The sequence below is a fragment of the Anopheles stephensi genome, chromosome 2 (genome assembly GCF_013141755.1).
Source record: "Anopheles stephensi strain Indian chromosome 2, UCI_ANSTEP_V1.0, whole genome shotgun sequence".
Taxonomy (NCBI): Eukaryota; Metazoa; Arthropoda; class Insecta; order Diptera; family Culicidae; genus Anopheles; species Anopheles stephensi.
In genome coordinates this window covers 46,608,466-46,624,453 of record NC_050202.1, presented here as the reverse complement: position 1 = coordinate 46,624,453, position 15,988 = coordinate 46,608,466, and the positions used below count along the sequence as shown (strand labels likewise).

General features: G+C 44.6%; 2 protein-coding genes across 2 annotated transcripts; both read left to right on the top strand.

Moving 5' to 3' along the window:
- The first annotated feature begins 1,037 nt into the window (after positions 1-1,037).
- LOC118502390 (CLIP domain-containing serine protease 14D-like) lies at positions 1,038-5,291 on the top strand. Its single transcript, XM_036034612.1, has 7 exons — positions 1,038-1,753; positions 1,825-1,988; positions 2,287-2,537; positions 2,604-3,192; positions 4,029-4,190; positions 4,270-4,514; positions 4,590-5,291. Exons 1-7 carry the CDS (start codon positions 1,669-1,671, stop codon positions 5,179-5,181), a joined length of 2,088 nt encoding a protein of 695 aa, XP_035890505.1. The 5' UTR covers positions 1,038-1,668; the 3' UTR covers positions 5,182-5,291.
- A 444-nt stretch (positions 5,292-5,735) lies between these two features.
- On the top strand, positions 5,736-15,555 carry LOC118502388. The gene is made up of 8 exons (XM_036034610.1): positions 5,736-5,935; positions 6,012-6,175; positions 6,255-6,499; positions 6,575-7,166; positions 11,478-11,637; positions 14,167-14,351; positions 14,417-14,667; positions 14,755-15,555. Exons 1-8 carry the CDS (start codon positions 5,851-5,853, stop codon positions 15,329-15,331), a joined length of 2,259 nt encoding a protein of 752 aa, XP_035890503.1. The 5' UTR covers positions 5,736-5,850; the 3' UTR covers positions 15,332-15,555.
- Positions 15,556-15,988: the final 433 nt, after the last annotated feature.

Genomic DNA, 15,988 nt, shown 5'->3' with positions numbered 1-15,988 from the left:
CTACAGGAGAAGAGGCGTTGAGCGAGATAGAGACAGTAAGAGAGACAGAGAGGGATAGACACAGATTTTTTGATCATCATCTCGTGAGACGAATGCGTGATGCTGGTACCAATACTAATTTAGAATGCTGCGTACACTATCAGTACCGCGGTAGAGGTCATTATCGGGGTTGAGGTATAGCGATATGATTTAGACTTGCCGAACAGCTTACACAAATGAACATAATTCCTGCGCTACCGGGAAATCCTTGTAGACCACAACAACACTTTTGCATTGTTGAAGTTGTTGGTGTTTTACGAAACAGTCTAGCTGACAAACAACGCACCGTTGGTCGCACTAATGAAGGTTAACCGGTAGCCTTGCGCTTAGATTTCCGGAAGAAATCCGATCCGAGTCCGGAGGACTTGCAATGCACTGTTGCCACCGAATCTTGCGTTGAGCTCGGATAAAGTAGGGAACACATTAGCAACTCCTTGACCTGAGCTTAAATAAGTGTCGTGACAAGCGTTAGAATTTGAATAAAAAATCAAAAAGGTTTGGTTGTTGGTCGATGGGTAAATTCATTCCTCTGCTGCTTGATAATCAAACAGCCTGATGTGAAATCAAAACCAATTCCCCAAGTTTGTTTGCTGTGCACACAACATTCCAGCTGTTTGTTTCCCTAAAGGGCAAGATTGCTATGAGAGAGAGAGAGAGAGAGAGAGAGATAGAGAGCGAGAGAGATTGTCAACAAGAGGTATGGTAAAACAGTTACACGGGAAACTTTGAAGATCTGCAAAAAACCCATCCTGGGTCCAACCGGGAGCAAGACAAATAAGAAAAACTTCACCAGAGATCAGCAGGCAGAGTCGAGGCGACCTCGTAACAAAGGTATCATCAGTTCGCTCGGCTGAAGCCGGTTCCGTCGAGCATTTTAGTAATCAACCGGTGTGGTGATGGTGTTGGGAATTCCCCGATCATACACGGACGACACTGGCAGAATGTGGGCACGCGTACGGCAGCGTGGAACGCCTGCGAGAGTAGTACAGGCCTCCAGAGCTCCAGAGGTGGGGCAGAGACAGAGAGCAAAATTTCAACAGGAATGGGGATAACCGTCCGCGAGGTGTAAGCTGTCACGGTCATCGTGGCCAAGATCTGGATCCCGGGAGAACAAGTTTACGCATATGAACTCCCCCTCTGGGGACCGTATGCCGATGACTCGGCTCACCGCGCACCACCGTGCGTCTCGATCGCGGGAGGTTGGCTGCAAAACAAAACCTGTTCTGAGCGGAAGATGAAGATGATCGCTAGTGACAAGCAACGTCGGGTGGACGCGATCATTTGAAGCGCGGGGATGGTTCACCCGGCAAAGGGAAGGTTATCGCAGATTGAAGGTTTTTTGGACGCGATGGTTGTCTTGGTGGTGGTAGCATGGTTCGGTGTGGTGGAAGCTGTGATTATTGCGTACCGGGGAAGCAGAGAACACTGATCGCGCGATCGTTGTGGTCGTGCGGTGGCATCGTAGCAGCGATTGAATACCTTAGAAAATAGACCGATGGTTCTAGCAGATACAGTCCTCCGCCAACGCTGAGGAGCAACGGTTGTGCATCCAGATCGACTCCAGTGCAGACGAGAGTCGCTTCACTGTGCCTGTGTACAAAACAGATCAAGCGTGTCAGATCAGTACGAATGCGAAATATGACCGGCGAACGTGTGATGGGTTTGCTGATCGTAGCCCTCTTTGCAGCGGTTGGGCAAAGTGTTACGGCGCTAGGTAAGGTTACCAGAACAATTGCTCCTGTAATAAAAGAGCTAAATGTAAATGTTTTACGCTCCCCCTTCTAGAGTTGGGCCAAGATTGTGTGAATCCTGTCGGTCAGCCGGGCAAGTGTGTCCTCTTCAGAGAGTGTCAACCCTTGATCACCATCTACAACAAACCGATCAATACGCCGGACGATACGCAATTTCTGACGGAAAGTCGTTGTGGCGTTTTCGAGCGCAAAACTTTGGTGAGTTTTCAAGCATAACGAAGGATAAATTGCGGAAAAGTGCCCGTGTGCTAGTGTTTGTTTTTAACACCTCCCGATTTAGCAACTCTTTGCAATATTTGTTTTGCCAAGTGACTTCGGTGAGGTTCACCGTACCGGACCGGTTCGGTGAGGTGGCGAAAGACACACAAGACAAACAATATCATTAATTATCATGCTAGCTATTATGGGAAAAGGTTCCACGCAAAACCTGTTCTACACGAATGTCAAGAAGCTTTCGAGTTAATGGTGCGTTTTTTGTTTACACCTTTCCAAACAGGTCTGTTGTGCGGGTGTGAAGGACTCGGGCAAAACATCACTGCCGGAACCACCGCACTGTGGCATCCAGCTGTCGGATCGTGTGATCGGTGGACAGCCGACCAAAATCGACGAGTTCCCGTGGACGGCGCTGATCGAGTACCAGAAACCGGACGGACGGTTCGGGTTCCACTGCGGTGGATCCATCATCAATGAGCGTTACATCGTTACGGCCGCTCACTGCATCAATTCGATTCCGCGAGGCTGGAAGGTGTAAGTATGACGAGATCGCTACGATCCATCGATCCATACTAACGTGTAACCGTTTGCTATCCACAGCCATCGTGTCCGTCTGGGCGAGTGGGACCTAAACTCTTCGAACGACTGCGAGGATGACTTCTGCTCCAGCGCACCAATCAATCTGGACATCGAGAAGATCATCGTACACACGGGTTACGATACGCGGGACAAGAGCCACCACAACGATATTGCGCTGATACGCTTCAACCGGGAAATTCACTACTCGGAGACGGTTCGCCCTATCTGCCTACCACTGTCCGCGTCCATCCGCAACCGTAAGCATGCGGGCCTGTCGAGCTATGCGGCCGGGTGGGGCAAAACAGAAACGGCCTCGGCGAGCACGAAAAAGCTAAAGGTGGAGCTGAACGTGGTGGATCTGAAGGACTGTGCGCCGGTGTATCAGCGCAGCGGTATCTCGCTCGATTCGACACAGATGTGTGCCGGTGGAGCACGGTTGAAGGACACGTGCAGCGGTGATTCCGGTGGTCCACTGATGCGACAGCTCACCGGCTCATGGTACCTGATCGGTGTGGTCAGCTTTGGGCCACAGAAGTGTGGTACGGCCGGTGTACCGGGCGTGTACACTAACACGGCGGAGTATGTCGATTGGATACGGGACAACATCTACTAAATTGGCAGGACGTCTGATTGCTATCCACAAAAGAAAGTGACTTGTAATGTGTGTTTAAGTGACTAATCTAAACCGTAGAAATAAAATATTCGGATGAATCAAATCTTGAACTTCGCATTTCATTGATCTATCAGATAACATTACGTAAAGAGAGATGACGATTACACGGATGATTAGATTTGAATCGATCTGGCTACTAAAAGTTGCTTGGTAATGCATTAGAAATATTAATCTGCAATAAATTATCATTTGTCTGTTAATTGCCTCAAAATCAAGGAAGCCATCAATGTATTACAATACCACGAATAAAATAAAATTGTACACATTTCACTAAAGATTTTGTTTTGGATGCATTTCTATGAGGAAACGTTGTCTGTTATCAACAAAACCTAAAATGCACATGTGATTTGTTTTATTATTTGCCCCTATCGGAAAACCCTAGCAAAAAAAAGAAACCTCAGAGGTCATCCGAATTAAAAACTGGTCCTATAAAAACTGGTTGTTGTATACATAGAACTACGCGTAATCGCCGGCAGGTCGTTGGTTCAGATGCTGCCCACAGTTGGTGCTGTTAATTCTTTCGCATTCAGTAGTCTTCGTCCATCGGTTGAGAACGCGTCGGTGGTCAACAGCATAAGCATAGACGCCCTTAAAACCATCGCATCGAGTCATGATTGGTGGTGTGAATCTGGCCGGAAGAAGGCTTTCTCTAGCGGTTCTTGTGTGGTGGACAGCGTCAAGTGTTGCAGCGCTCGGTGTGTAAACGATTTTCTGAGTTTGTAATAATGATTTATAGAAGGCTTACTTTACACTCGTTTCCTATGTTACTAGAGCTGGGAGAATCATGTCTGAATCCTGTTGGAAAACAGGGCACGTGTGTCCTGTTTCGTGACTGTCAGCCGCTGATTGACATCTACAATAAACCCGTATCTACGCCTGATGATATTCAGTTTCTCACGGCTAGCCGATGCGGAATGTTGCAACGGAAAACATTGGTGAGTGAACCGGCGTGTCTTTATCTCGTGAATTACGAGTTGTTACAGCTTCACTGTGCTTGTGCGGTAATGGCTACAGGTTTGCTGTCCGGCGTCCAGCAAGAAAGCACCACTACCAGAATCTCCCCACTGCGGCATACAAGTGGTCGATCGTTTGATTGGTGGTCAATCGACCGAGATAGATGAGTTTCCGTGGACGGCATTGATCGAATATCAGAAGCCGGACGGAACGTTCGATTTTCACTGTGGAGGTTCCCTCATCAATGAGCGCTACATTGTCACCGCGGCACATTGCATCAATTCGATCCCTCGTGGCTGGAAGGTGTAAGTATCGGGGTGAAGAGCTATGACCCAGTGACGTTTGCCATTGTTGTGAAATGCTTATCAATTCTTTCACAGCCATCGTTTACGACTCGGTGAGTGGGATCTGTCAACTGCTCAGGACTGTCAGGATGGGTACTGCTCGAATGCACCGATCGATCTGGACATTGAGGAGATCATCGTCCACAGCAACTATGACTCGAAGGATCAGAGCAATACCAACGACATTGCACTGATCCGGTTCACCCGACCGGTGCAGTACTCACAGACCGTACGCCCCATCTGTCTACCGTGGACCGCATCTCTTCGCAGCCGTGATCATGTCGGACAGCCGAGTTGGGCAGCCGGCTGGGGCAAAACGGAAACAGCCGTGGCGAGCGAGAAAAAGCTGAAGGTTGCGCTGAACGTCACTAGCTTGAAGGATTGTGCTCCCATTTTTGGGCGAGGTGGCATTTTACTGAAATCAACACACATGTGTGCCGGTGGTGTGCGCGGTAAGGATACGTGCAGCGGTGACTCGGGAGGTCCACTGATGCGACAGCTCACCGGTGCGTGGTATCTGATCGGTGTGGTCAGCTTTGGGCCACAGAAGTGTGGTACGGCCGGTGTACCGGGCGTGTACACTAACACGGCGGAGTATGTCGATTGGATACGGGACAACATCTACTAGATTGGCAGGACGTCTGATTGCTATCCACAAAAGAAAGTGACTTGTAATGTGTGTTTAAGTGACTAATCTAAACCGTAGAAATAAAATATTCGGATGAATCAAATCTTGAACTTCGCATTTAATTGATCTATCAGATAACATTACGTAAAGAGAGATGACGATTACACGGATGATTAGATTTGAATCCATCTGGCTACTAAAAGTTGCTTGGTAATGCATTAGAAATATTAATCTGCAATAAATTATCATTTGTTTGTTAATTGCCTCAAAATCAAGGAAGCCATCAATGTATTACAATACCACGAATAAAATAAAATTGCACACATTTCACCAAAGATTTTGTTTTGGATGCATTTCTATGAGGAAACGTTGTCTGTTATCAACAAAACCTAAAATGCACATGTGATTTGTTTTATTATTTGCCCCTATCGGAAAACCCTAGCAAAACAAGAAACCTCATAGGTCATCCGAATTAAAAACTGGTCCTATAAAAACTGGTTGTTGTATACATAGAACTACGCGTAATCGCCGGCAGGTCGTTGGTTCAGATGCTGCCCACAGTTGGTGCTGTTAATTCTTTCGCATTCAGTAGTCTTCGTCCATCGGTTGAGAATGCGTCGGTGGTCAACAGCATAAGCATAGACGCCCTTAAAACCATCGCATCGAGTCATGATTGGTGGTGTGAATCTGGCCGGAAGAAGGCTTTCTCTAGCGGTTCTTGTGTGGTGGACAGCGTCAAGTGTTGCATCGCTCGGTGTGTAAACGATTTTCTGAGTTTGTAATAATGATTTATAGAAGGCTTACTTTACACTCGTTTCCTATGTTACTAGAGCTGGGAGAATCATGTCTGAATCCTGTTGGAAAACAGGGCACGTGTGTCCTGTTTCGTGACTGTCAGCCGCTGATTGACATCTACAATAAACTCGTGTCTACGCCTGATGATATTCAGTTTCTCACGGCTAGCCTATGCGGAATGTTGCAACGGAAAACATTGGTGAGTGAACCGGCGTGTCTTTATCTCGTGAATTACGAGTTGTTACAGCTTCACTGTGCTTGTGCAGTAATGGCTACAGGTTTGCTGTCCGGCGTCCAGCAAGAAAGCACCACTACCAGAATCTCCCCACTGTGGCATACAAGTGGTCGATCGTGTGGTCGGTGGTCAATCGACCGAGATAGATGAGTTTCCGTGGACGGCATTGATCGAATATCAGAAGCCGGACGGAACGTTTGATTTTCACTGTGGAGGTTCCCTCATCAATGAGCGCTACATTGTTACCGCGGCACATTGCATCAATTCGATCCCTCGTGGCTGGAAGGTGTAAGTATCGGGGTGAAGAGCTATGACCCAGTGACGTTTGCCATTGTTGTGAAATGCTTATCAATTCTTTCACAGCCATCGTTTACGACTCGGTGAGTGGGATCTGTCAACTGCTCAGGACTGTCAGGATGGGTACGGCTCGAATGCACCGATCGATCTGGAAATTGAGGAGATCATCGTCCACAGCAACTATGACTCGAAGGATCAGAGCAATACCAACGACATTGCGCTGATCCGGTTCACCCGACCGGTGCAGTACTCAGAGACCGTACGCCCCATCTGTCTACCGTGGACCGCATCTCTTCGCAGCCGTGATCATGTCGGACAGCCGAGTTGGGCAGCCGGTTGGGGCAAAACGGAAACAGCCGTAGCGAGCGAGAAAAAGCTGAAGGTTGCGCTGAACATCACTAGCTTGAAGGATTGTGCTCCCATTTTTGGGCGAGGTGGCATTTTACTGAAATCAACACACATGTGTGCCGGTGGTGTGCGCGGTAAGGATACGTGCAGCGGTGACTCGGGAGGTCCACTGATGCGACAGCTCACCGGTGCGTGGTATCTGATCGGTGTGGTCAGCTTTGGGCCACAGAAGTGTGGCACGGCCGGTATACCGGGCGTGTATACGAACGTGGCAGATTATGTCGATTGGATACGGGACAATGTTCACCAATAAAGGGAACGACTTGCGGATTTCTTTGCAACATATCGATATCATCATAGGTTAAGGGCATGACAAGGGGGGAGTTTGAAGCAATAAAATTGTTGTCACAAGCAAGTTTACCAACTTACATGTTTTTTTATTCGTTACCTAATTTAGGCATTTTCCTCCAGGAGTTTCTGTATTCAATATCTTCAGTAAAGTTTTGCCTGACTCTGGTAGTTAAAAATACAGTACGTGTCATGCAATCTCTGTTTTTTTGATTAACATTTGCTGTAATACTAGTGCCTAATTTGCCAAAAAGAGGCACAATAAAATGCAAAAACAATAAATAAAATGCAAGTTACAGTAGGTGGAAGGTATTTCTTTGATCGAAACTTGACTGATCATCTTTTTTCGGGTGTGTTAGGTTGTTTCGTTGCATGGCGTTTCGTCATTTAAAACTAAATTCCAGACCCTAGTGAGAGTGTTTACGGTCGATTCAGCGTGAACTCAGAAGAGTTCACATCGTAGCCTCAGATTCTGAAAAAAATCGAACAAAGTGTACTTTATGTCCAACGCTGTAACATTTCATTAACACTGTTTTACTCAACCATAGCACTTAATAATTTACTCTGACTAAGAGAACTTCTGAATTAGTTGTTCATTCGATTCTTTATATTTATTTGATTTACAAATTGGTGTATTGGCGACATTTTCGATTCTTTATACTATGACATCTGAACATCAAGTAATAACCCAGAGGAGTGCTGAGATAGGAGAATTGAGACGGACAGTTAGGATATGCGTGCAACTTTTTATTAATTATGTCCATACTTGATCCATACAATAATACAGCTACTTTCCTTTCACTCTTCTTACTTCATGCTCTAACACTTCTGGAGACGCTTACTATATACAGATTTAAGATGCTTGACACATTGTTTCTTTGCGGTTCCTAAATATTTACGGTTTTGTCCCAAATATTGATGGTTTATAGTGTCTCAAAAATGACCTTATTATCTGTCCTGATAAATATTATGCGATTTTTCACACGGAAGGACTGGGGTTCAAATCCCGTCCAGATCATCTTCCCGCCGCCAGGACTAACTATCCAGTTACAAAAAGCTAGTAATGGCAGGCCGAGACCTCTTGACGTTCTAAGGAATACGAACAAGCCGTTTAAGTCTCACGTTGACTTTGTTGTCAGCAAAGCTAATTAATCGCTAGGTTTGATTGTTAGGCTTCCGTACGAAATCCGCAAGGAAATATAATTAGCTAGAAAACGATTTTGTGAAAACAGCCTTGTAATTGATAAAGGGGCACAGCGGCGCCGGTCTTAACACAGCAGGACCGTGGTTCAAATCCCATCCAGACCGCCTCAGACGGTACGCAGAGCTGACTACTTTGCTACGGGTATAATCAAGTCATAGAAAGCCACAAACGGCAGGCAGGGCGAGCCTTTCAAGGTTGTAGTTCCAAGGAAGTAATTGATAAAAGTTTACAAAAAATTGAATGTTCCTTATAAAAGCAAACGTCAAGCGTACACATTAGACAATCGCATTGAAAATTCTCAGTATATTGCGTCTTATCGAAAATCAAACGACTTTATACGACTTTAGCAACTTACTGTAATAATCAAACCAATTCATTTAGCAACAGTCTCCGTGCATCGATTGAACATAGCTACACCACTGAGCAGCGTAAATAATCTCATCTAATCCAGGCAGTATGATTCTTAATAGTGTGAACCACTCTCATTGCAGTATTCCATTGGTGTTTCTACTATTGGTGACAGTGCAAACTGTGGCAGTATTCTTCGTTAAGTTTTTCTTCGTTATTTTTATATAAAATGCCATCACCTCATAATTGTTTAAAATTTACTATACATAGGTGAAAGCTGTGTCGATTCGTAAGTCAACCCATGACCATGGAGGATTATAGGTTTTATGTACACAGTCAATATGAAAGATTGCCATAGGAATATCCGATTAAGACGGTGAGTTTTCATGAGTTATGATTTTTTATGAGTTATGATTAGAAATTAGCAATATATAATTGGTCACAAACGTGATTTCATCAATATGCTACAAGGTAACTCTTCTATGCTCCGTGTCATAACTAGTAGCAAACGTGTAAGACACGAATATTCAATCCATCTGTAGCATCTCTGCTATACATCTCAAAAACACCTCATGAAAACATACATTTTATAAACACGTACGTAGGAACGATCAATCACACCAGAACTTTATGCCACAATTATTTAAACTCAAGCACCCTATACCCCACCAAGAACAGCATATTCAGCAAATTTGACCAAACACCCATTTCAATAAGAACATTAAAAACCGACTAGCGCACTCGGCTAGCGAGTTGCGCAAGGCAAAACGAAACGCAGAAATCGAGCGCACCGCGACCAACTCATCCATAGCGACACGTTTTATGCAAGCGCAGCAATTGATCGCACCGCGACCAACTCACCCATAGCGACACATTTTTTGCAAGCGCAGCGTTCGATCGCCCCGAAACAAGCAAATTAATGAATGATTATTTCATATCAGCAGGTTATAAATAAAGATGTCTTCCCAAGCCAACGAGAGAGTTGGTTCTTGGGCTTGCAACTAAGAACCTGGTGTCCAAATCTGTTCAAGAGCTTTGAGAGTCCCCCTACCCAAGGTAAGGCCTCGAAGTCTCCAACGAGCTAGTAAGGGATGTTCCCTCTGAACATCTGAAGTCGCCTAGCCGACTTAACCCGTGCACTCCGCGTTCCATGTTACATGGCGACCGTCGCGTTAAAACCCCGATCGATCCCGCATATTACACATCCTGTGTTCTTTATATCCATAGGTATGTTGTGCAGACACCAGTGCGATACTACCGGAACCCCTGTACTGTGGCGTACAGCAGACGCTGGTTCACTTCACTGTTACTGTTTTTTTTTTTTTTTTATTCATAAAGAACGGCCTGGCCGTATTGCTACTGTTACTGTTTTATATCAAATCGAATTTTATTTCTCATCAGATATGGCATGCGACTTGGTGAGTGGCAGTTGCATGGTCGGTGCGATTGTGAAGATTGTATCTGCAATAGTAATCCAAATTACAGTTTCACGGATAGCGGTAAGCCTTTCAATCATCATCGTAGGTTCGTGCAAGGTTCTTCGCACTTGGCATTGTCATGCTGGCTGCTGTCTTGGCAGTTTTACCTTGCTCTTACGAGTATTCGACTAAAGGGTCAGCTTTCACCGCAACAGCTGCTCGCCGAAGCGGCCAATTTTGTCCTGGAAGATCTTAGTGGTGCTATGGTTTTTATGTGCCACAAGATCTCTCCACGGAGCATTTGGCCACGCGTTGCGAACATGTTGAATAGTGTTTCGAGGCAATTATCATCAACCTTTCCTGCCTTTAATGAGGTGAATGGCGAAATTTGATTGCTGGTATCCTTCGGAAGTGCTTCTTCTACCGGGATGACTAATTCCCTGGCCGCATTTGCTGTCTTCAAACGATCTGTAGGCTATGCAAAGTTGATGTAACTTAACCATAACCAATAAATGGCTTGAATCGACGTTTGGTCCTCTATAGGTCCGTTTGTTGATCAAATCCGCGAAGAGCCTTTCTTAGATAAGAACTATTACCGAAGTAAAGGAAATTTGCTCGGTCAAACTAAAATTTACCCACATTCGCAACATTCACTTGACCAGACCTATTAATGAAATTAAAAATAAATCCTTATAAAATCTACGTCCTCTAATTTCCAAGCAGTGGTATGAAGTGGGTTTCAATAACCATTTATCGTTCCTTTCAAATATAACTGGTAGTAAACGAAAGATTCGCTGCAATACGGTCAGTAATACGTCCTTCAGGTATAAAAACTGATATTTTTAAAAGCACTCTAAGCGGGAAACACTACAACAAGGTTAGGATATTTTAAAACATCACATTCAAGATTTCAGCGAAGCGATGGCTTTTGATCATCCGCCATTAATCATCTGCGTTCTAAAGTTCTCAGTAAATTGTATCTTATCGGAGCTACTATATAATCAGCTGTAGTGTGCAAAACCATACATTGAACAACAGTCGCCCAACCGTTTAACAGCGTAAATAATTTTATTAAAAGATTGCAGTATGATTTCTAGTGGTTTGAGCTTATTCCGATGGAGTCTTCCATTAGTTTGTCTTCTGTTGTGGGCTGTACAAAATACGGTAGCTTTCGGTAAGGATTTCACCGTTGTTTATAGGAGTGATTTACATTTGATCACCTAATATTTCGTGTAATTTTCCTAGAGCTAGGAGAAGCAAAAGCGATGTGGTAGATTCTTTCATTTTTTTTTCATATCCACAGGTCTGCTGTGCAGACAAAAGCACTTTGCTACCAGAACCACCAAACTGTGGCATTCAACGTTCAGACCGTGTATCACGCAATCAGACAGCAAAGATCGAAGAGTTTCCGTGGATGGCTTTGCTGATGATTAGCTTCCTGGACATTGCCAAATACTTTCATTGTAAAGGGTCACTTATCAACAAGCGTAACGTTCTAACGACCGCTCGCTGTATAACTTTATTGCCTCCAGGGTGGAAAGTTTGTATTACAGGGACGCCATTTAAAAGTTTCGTTTCTCACAGATATCATGTGCGTCTTGGTGAATGGCATCAGGGTATTGATATTGAATATGGACGCTGTAATAACGCACCTATCGATGTGGGTATAGAGGAGATCATCGTACCCAACGGTTACTAACACTGTGTGGTAAATAATGCGGTTCGTTCGGATGACGCTTCAGCACACGTTCGATTCTATGGCTTACGGTCGCGGTACGATTTGGTGCGCGGCACTCATTGGAAAGTGCTAACTCGGACTTTTACGCGATGACACATCGAGTGGAGGTGAACTTAGACAACTGGTGTCGGATCGAGCTTCCCTTCAGTGATTGAACAACGATGGGTTGAAATGAGACTCTGGACGTTGGTTACTTTTACTGACGTCGAAGTCTCGAGTTGCATCAGCAACATGCTTCGTCTGTAACTCGGCACTGTCTGCCTTTGCTTCTCGAGCGGTTCTATTTATTTGAAGCTTTCTTTGATGGTCAACCAACATTTGTCCATCATATGTTTGGCAAACGTGTGGCTGCTGAGTTGTTCCGGGTTTTGGGTTTACAATGTGTCTTCCTTATTTACAGAGTGCGGTTCTTCCGTATCAGTTTTGCGTATGGCCCTAGTGACAACAATAAATGTTTCGTTATGCTTGTTTATGACCTATTTGCTGCATGTTTGGATTGTCGCATCAGCATGCGGTAGTTTATGCTAATTTCTGTTTCTTTTATGGTTCTTGCCCTTTTCTTGGTTTGTGAGGCAGGTACGGGATGATCTAATATGCTGTTAGCAGATGTAGCAGATATACTACAACTGCAAGGCATGCATCTGTTCATGAAATTCTGGAAAAAGTGGTTGAGAAAGCCGTCGATACTGCTCAGCACTACATTTCGCTGCCAGGATTAAACTAGTAAAACACTGTGAATTGCTTGTTTAATATCTATTAACAGCTTCGAGTATAACCATACAATATGATTTAAGTTTAAAAATGCATTGAGTCACCAATAGCTAAAAGTCCCTTGGACCATTTTATCCATCGATGAGCATCGATGAGCCCATGTAGCCGAGGTAAGGCTTTGCTGTCTGTAAGATTAATGTAAGAAGAGATTCTCATCTGGATTTTGCGTGACCGCCTGGACGGCCATTGTGATAGCCTCTCTCTTGTGACAGCTCCATCTCTGTGTCCTTGCAAGCCATGACAATCCATATTGACTTATCCGATGGTTCAATACTCGAATACGAAGCCGTATGGGTGCTTTAATTTTTCGGAGAATTCTTATCACGAGAGAGCTGCTCTAAGGGTGAAGTCCTTGGTATGTCCTTGGATGGTAGACGAAGCTGCAAAACAAAGTTGACATATTTTTAATTACTTCATTCAGATTCCTTGTGAATCCGTAAGTAGCAAAATGCACATGAATATCTTGGCATTGAAAATTCTAAGAAAATTGAGTTTTATCGACATTTTAATGGGTATATATGGGGTGAAATTTACAAAACATTTTATTCAATCAACAGCCTCCATTCATCGGCTGAACACTTCGGTGGTCAGCAGAGTGAAAAAAGGCAAACAATATTTAAGCATGATTCCTTGTGGGGTGAACCTATTTAGATGAAGCCTTCCATTGGCTTGTCTTCTATCGCGGGCAATGCATAGTACAGTAGCTCTCGGTATGTATTTAGTCGTTGTTTCTTGGAATTAGTATATATATTTTTACTCTTCGTCCGATTTGTCTTCCACTGGGTCATTCGTCTCAACACCGTGAAGACGCGATCACGTATTCAGCCGGTTGGAAGGTACAATCCGCACAGATATGCTCCATTACAGTGCGACCAAATGATATGTGTTGTGGACACTTGGGTGGGCTATTGATGCAACAGCGATGTGGTTCGTGGTACATGTACGGTATAGCCAGCCATATGTATAGCGGAGAAAATGGCGAGCTGAATGTGTACACGAAAGTAACACAGTATGTCGATTGGATTCCCATTGAACGTGGATTCGAACATTGAATAGGTGTGAAAAATGAATTTATATTGTGAAGTTTTTCCTGCAGTATGAAAAAGCAGTTGAATAATAAAGGTTGTTGTATTGAGAAGTATACAAAGATTTCCGGGAATTTTTGTTGTCTATTTATGAGCGGTATTGATAGTATTAGTGGCGATAGCAGTAAAAACAGACTTCAACAGTGATAATCGCAATACGTATAAAAGCCTCCTTGTATGAGATTTGACGTAGTCAATTGGAAGCAAGCCACTTTAAAACATCAAACCATTAAAACAATCTAAGAAAACTGTGTTGGTAGAGATAATGACTTTAAAACTATTTCATATTCTTGCGATAATATCCATGCCTTTGCATGCAGCAGCAAACTTTATCTATATCCATGGTAAGCATGCCACTTCGCCGAAAAGAACGAAAGTAAGGTGACCTATTCCCTCAGATCAAGCGCCAGATGGCGAAAACCTTGGCAAATTCTGTGTAAATCCTGTGGGCGAACCGGGCAAGTGCGTTCCCACCTTTGAGTGTGAGGTGCTACTGCACGTCGTTGGACAAGCGGAAATATCTCGTTCGAATCGAATGTTCCTGGCGAAAAGCTTTTGTGGCAAACACAAAACAAGGTCTTTGGTAGGTATGGAGTATGACTATTGAAGCTGGTAGACACAACAATACAACCTTCGATCGCTACGCAGGTATGTTGCGCAGGTCCACCACCGGATGCGCATCTCAATTTGCCATTGCCTCCGTACTGTGGGGTGCAGCATCAATCGCGTCTTTATGGAGGACAGCTAATGCAGCTCGAAGACTTCCCCTGGACTGCATTGATTGAGTACGCGAAACCGGACGGCAGTTACGGCTATCACTGTGGCGGAACTCTTATCAACCAAGATCACATCGTAACAGCTGCTCACTGCGTTAGCTCCCTGCCTGATGGGTGGAAAGTGTTAGTGAACATACATACGCACAAGACGATTCATTCGGTGAGCAGTGCTGATTGTGATTCCCATTGTTTTTTTTTTTTTCATTCCAGCAATCGGGTACGGCTTGGCGAGTGGGATCTTTCGACGGTGCTAGATTGTGAGCACGAAGTCTGCAACGAACCCGTTGTCGATATGAAGATCGCCAAGATCATCGTGCACGATGGGTTTGATGCGGGGAACGAGAGCCTCAGCAATGATATCGCGTTGATTCGCTTTGAGGCGGAAGTGAATTTTACCGAAACAGTCCGGCCGATATGTCTGCCCCTGGCAGCATCGATTCGAGCAGAAAACATGACGGAACTGTTCGGTACCGTAGCTGGATGGGGAGTTACACCAACAGTCAGCGGAGTTCCGAAGAAGCTGAAGGTGGACGTTGGCCTGAAGGGCGTCCAGGAGTGCTTTTCGAACCTGGAACGTGCAGCTCAGTTCTGTGCTGTGGGCAAACGCTCGGACAGGGAGATATGTAGTGCTGATGCTGGAGGTGGTTTGACTCGGGCTTTCTACGGCTTTCACTATCTTATTGGAATTACTGGAATGGGACAGGAGAAGTGTGGTTCGGTGGATGTGCCTGGAGTGTACACGCGAGTACCAGATTATATTGACTGGTTAAAAGACAATATTGCGTAGTTATTAACTCTGTTAACATCGATAAAAAGGCGCAAATATTTTGGGACATGAATTGAAATATTTTCAAACAACTCGCAAACAGGCGGTTGTTTGAATGTACTTTGTTTGGAAGACAAAAAATGTGTCTTAGTGGTTCCCAATGGTACCAGCAGTAGGTTTAATAATAAATTCTGGTAAAACGGATGATTCCGGTTTTTCGTACGATACGGATCATATCGTATATCACATACCGTTGGTGTGGTAGTGTTTGTTATCATTGTTGCGATATACTTCTCTCGCAGTTCATAGCCTCGCACAACACACTGCCGGTGTGGAGACTTGTTTTGGCTGCTGGTTGACAAAGTCCATGTTATGATTTCGAACGTTTCGTTATTTTAGTCACGTATTACCAGGATCAATGGTGGTGAGCAAAAGAGAACTTAGTGTACTACGGGACGCTTATTTTAATCCTTATTTTAAAATTATACTATCTTAGTTATATTAAAGAGCTGTGAATCTTCTTCTTCTTCCTTGGCACTACAACCTCGAGAGGTCTCGGCCTGCCATTTCTGGCTTTCTGTGACTGGATTTTACCCGTAGCAAAGTAGTCAGCCCTGCGTACGGGGAGGCGGTCTGGATAGGATTCTAACCACGGTCCTGCCGTGTGAAGACTGGCGC

Coding starts and splice junctions, on each gene's coding strand:
- LOC118502388 (XM_036034610.1), top strand. CDS start 5,851: ATGATTGGTGGTGTGAATCTGGCCGGAAGAAGGCTTTCTCTAGCGGTT. Junction 6,500..6,574: donor ATCCCTCGTGGCTGGAAGGT/GTAAGTATCGGG, acceptor ATTCTTTCACAG/CCATCGTTTACGACTCGGTG. Junction 14,352..14,416: donor AACACAAAACAAGGTCTTTG/GTAGGTATGGAG, acceptor ATCGCTACGCAG/GTATGTTGCGCAGGTCCACC.
- LOC118502390 (XM_036034612.1), top strand. CDS start 1,669: ATGCGAAATATGACCGGCGAACGTGTGATGGGTTTGCTGATCGTAGCC. Junction 4,191..4,269: donor TGTTGCAACGGAAAACATTG/GTGAGTGAACCG, acceptor TAATGGCTACAG/GTTTGCTGTCCGGCGTCCAG. Junction 4,515..4,589: donor ATCCCTCGTGGCTGGAAGGT/GTAAGTATCGGG, acceptor ATTCTTTCACAG/CCATCGTTTACGACTCGGTG.